The sequence below is a fragment of the Taurulus bubalis genome, assembly GCF_910589615.1.
Source record: "Taurulus bubalis genome assembly, chromosome: 15".
In the NCBI taxonomy this organism is placed as follows: Eukaryota; Metazoa; Chordata; class Actinopteri; order Perciformes; family Cottidae; genus Taurulus; species Taurulus bubalis.
The window spans coordinates 16,333,281-16,335,402 of record NC_136603.1 but is presented as its reverse complement, the minus strand read 5'-3'; the positions used below and the strand labels follow the sequence as shown (position 1 = coordinate 16,335,402).

The 2,122-nt window shown below is 50.3% G+C and overlaps 1 protein-coding gene across 1 annotated transcript; it reads left to right on the top strand.

Annotated features, from left to right (window-relative positions):
• Positions 1-224: 224 nt before the first annotated feature.
• On the top strand, positions 225-1,523 carry pou3f3a (POU class 3 homeobox 3a; the record flags this gene model as incomplete). The annotated part of the gene is made up of 1 exon (XM_079230818.1): positions 225-1,523. One exon carries the CDS (start codon positions 225-227, stop codon positions 1,521-1,523), a length of 1,299 nt encoding a protein of 432 aa, XP_079086944.1.
• Positions 1,524-2,122: the final 599 nt, after the last annotated feature.

The window sequence follows — 2,122 nt, the reverse complement described above, 5'->3', positions numbered from 1 at the left end:
AGAGAAAAGTTTTGAAGACTATTGTTTTGTTACACTGGAATGCTAAGACAGTGTGTTTATTGCACAAGTCTCCGCGCGCACAACCTGCTATATAACTATTTATCATTTTAACTTATATGGAGTTATTTCCACTCTCTTTTCTTTTTATATTTAGACTTAATCTATTCATGGATTAGAACTGGGACTTTAGCAGAACACCAGAAGTGAGACACATCTGCAGATATATGCTTTGGGGGATGGCAACAGCAACATCAAGTCCATACCTAGCCAGCAGCAGGATTTTATCCGGCCCGGTCCTCCACTCTGATCGGAGGGTTGGGGGAATGCAGCCGGGCAGCACCGCTGTGACCACGGTGTCCAGTGGGTACAGAGGGGACCCTGCAGTAAAGATGGTGCAAAGTGATTTCATGCAGGGAGCGATGGTGGCGAGCAATGGGGGCCACATGCTGAGCCATGCCCACCAGTGGGTAACATCGTTGCCTCACGCAGCAGCCGCAGCAGCCGCAGCCGCAGTGGCAGCCGCCGAGGCCAGCTCTCCGTGGTCCTCTAGCTCCCAGGCGCAGGACGTGAAGAGAGGGAGAGAGGACCTCCACACAGGCACCGCTCTGCATCACCGGTCCCCACATCTGGGACCCCATCAGGCGCACCCGGGAAGTTGGGGAGGCACCTCCGCGGCGCACATCAGCATCAGCGAGGGGCAGCAACAGCAGCAGCAACAGCAGCAACAGCAACAACAGCAGCAACAGCAGCAGCAGCAACAGTCTCTCATTTACTCTCAGCCCGGCGGGTTTACAGTCAACGGGATGCTGAACGCGCACGTGGGTCAGAGCCTCATGCACCAGGGGCTGGTGCGCGGGGAGTCCCCGGAGTTGGACCACCATCATCACCATCACCACCATAATCACCACACTCACCACCACCAGCATCACGGGGTGAACCAAGAACCGCACTCGGACGAGGACACTCCGACGTCTGATGACTTGGAGCATTTCGCCAAACAGTTCAAACAGCGGCGGATCAAGCTGGGTTTCACCCAGGCGGACGTGGGCTTGGCGTTGGGCACCCTGTACGGCAACGTGTTCTCACAGACAACCATCTGCAGGTTTGAAGCGCTCCAGCTGAGCTTTAAGAACATGTGCAAGCTGAAGCCTCTGTTGAACAAGTGGCTGGAGGAGGCCGACTCCACCACCGGGAGCCCGACCAGCATCGATAAGATAGCCACCCAGGGCCGGAAGAGGAAAAAGCGCACGTCCATCGAGGTGAGCGTAAAAGGCGCGTTGGAAAGCCACTTCCTCAAGTGTCCCAAACCAGCCGCGCAGGAGATCAACTCTCTGGCGGAATCTCTGCAGCTGGAGAAGGAGGTGGTCAGAGTCTGGTTCTGCAACCGCAGGCAGAAAGAGAAGCGCATGACGCCGCCAGGACTGCCTCGCACCCCGGAGGACGCGTACTCACAGGTGGGCAGCATGGGTCCGGACACACCGTCACCCTCCATAGACTGCAAGAGGATGTACAGCGACACGTGAAAATAACTTGGACTTTAAATTATGAACAACGTGAAGTGGTTGAAAACCTTTTGCAAGAACATATTTGATGTTTCCCTAAATGCTAGGATAATTGATTCACTTTTTTTATTGATCCCCAATAATAATGTTGTCCAGTGTGTATTCACTTCACAGCTGGACAAAAGTCTACTTTTATGCATCCTCGGGTATTGTTCTGCACTATGAGTCAGCTGTTGGCACAGAAAATGAGAAGCTTAACTAAAGTCTGAGTTGAAAACAATTCAAAGTCTGTTAAAGGCAAAGTTTGTACACCAAAAAGTCTACAGAATAAGTATTTTATCGATCTGATTCCAGACATAAACGATATTTCCGTGTCTCAGATACAAATAAAAGTTCCCTTGTATTGCTGCAGAGTTTGGTGTCCCACAGGCTGGACTGGACTGGATCGTTTCTTTTATATGAAAGACATTGGTCTAATGCGCTTTATTCAGCATTGTTTTTAATGAGCAATAATTTATATTCCTTGAAACGTGTTTATGACTTTTGTGTTGTGTGTCAGTGGATTTATGTTGTGACACAGTTTACGATTTTAACAGTATTGTGTTTTCCTTTATAGAAAA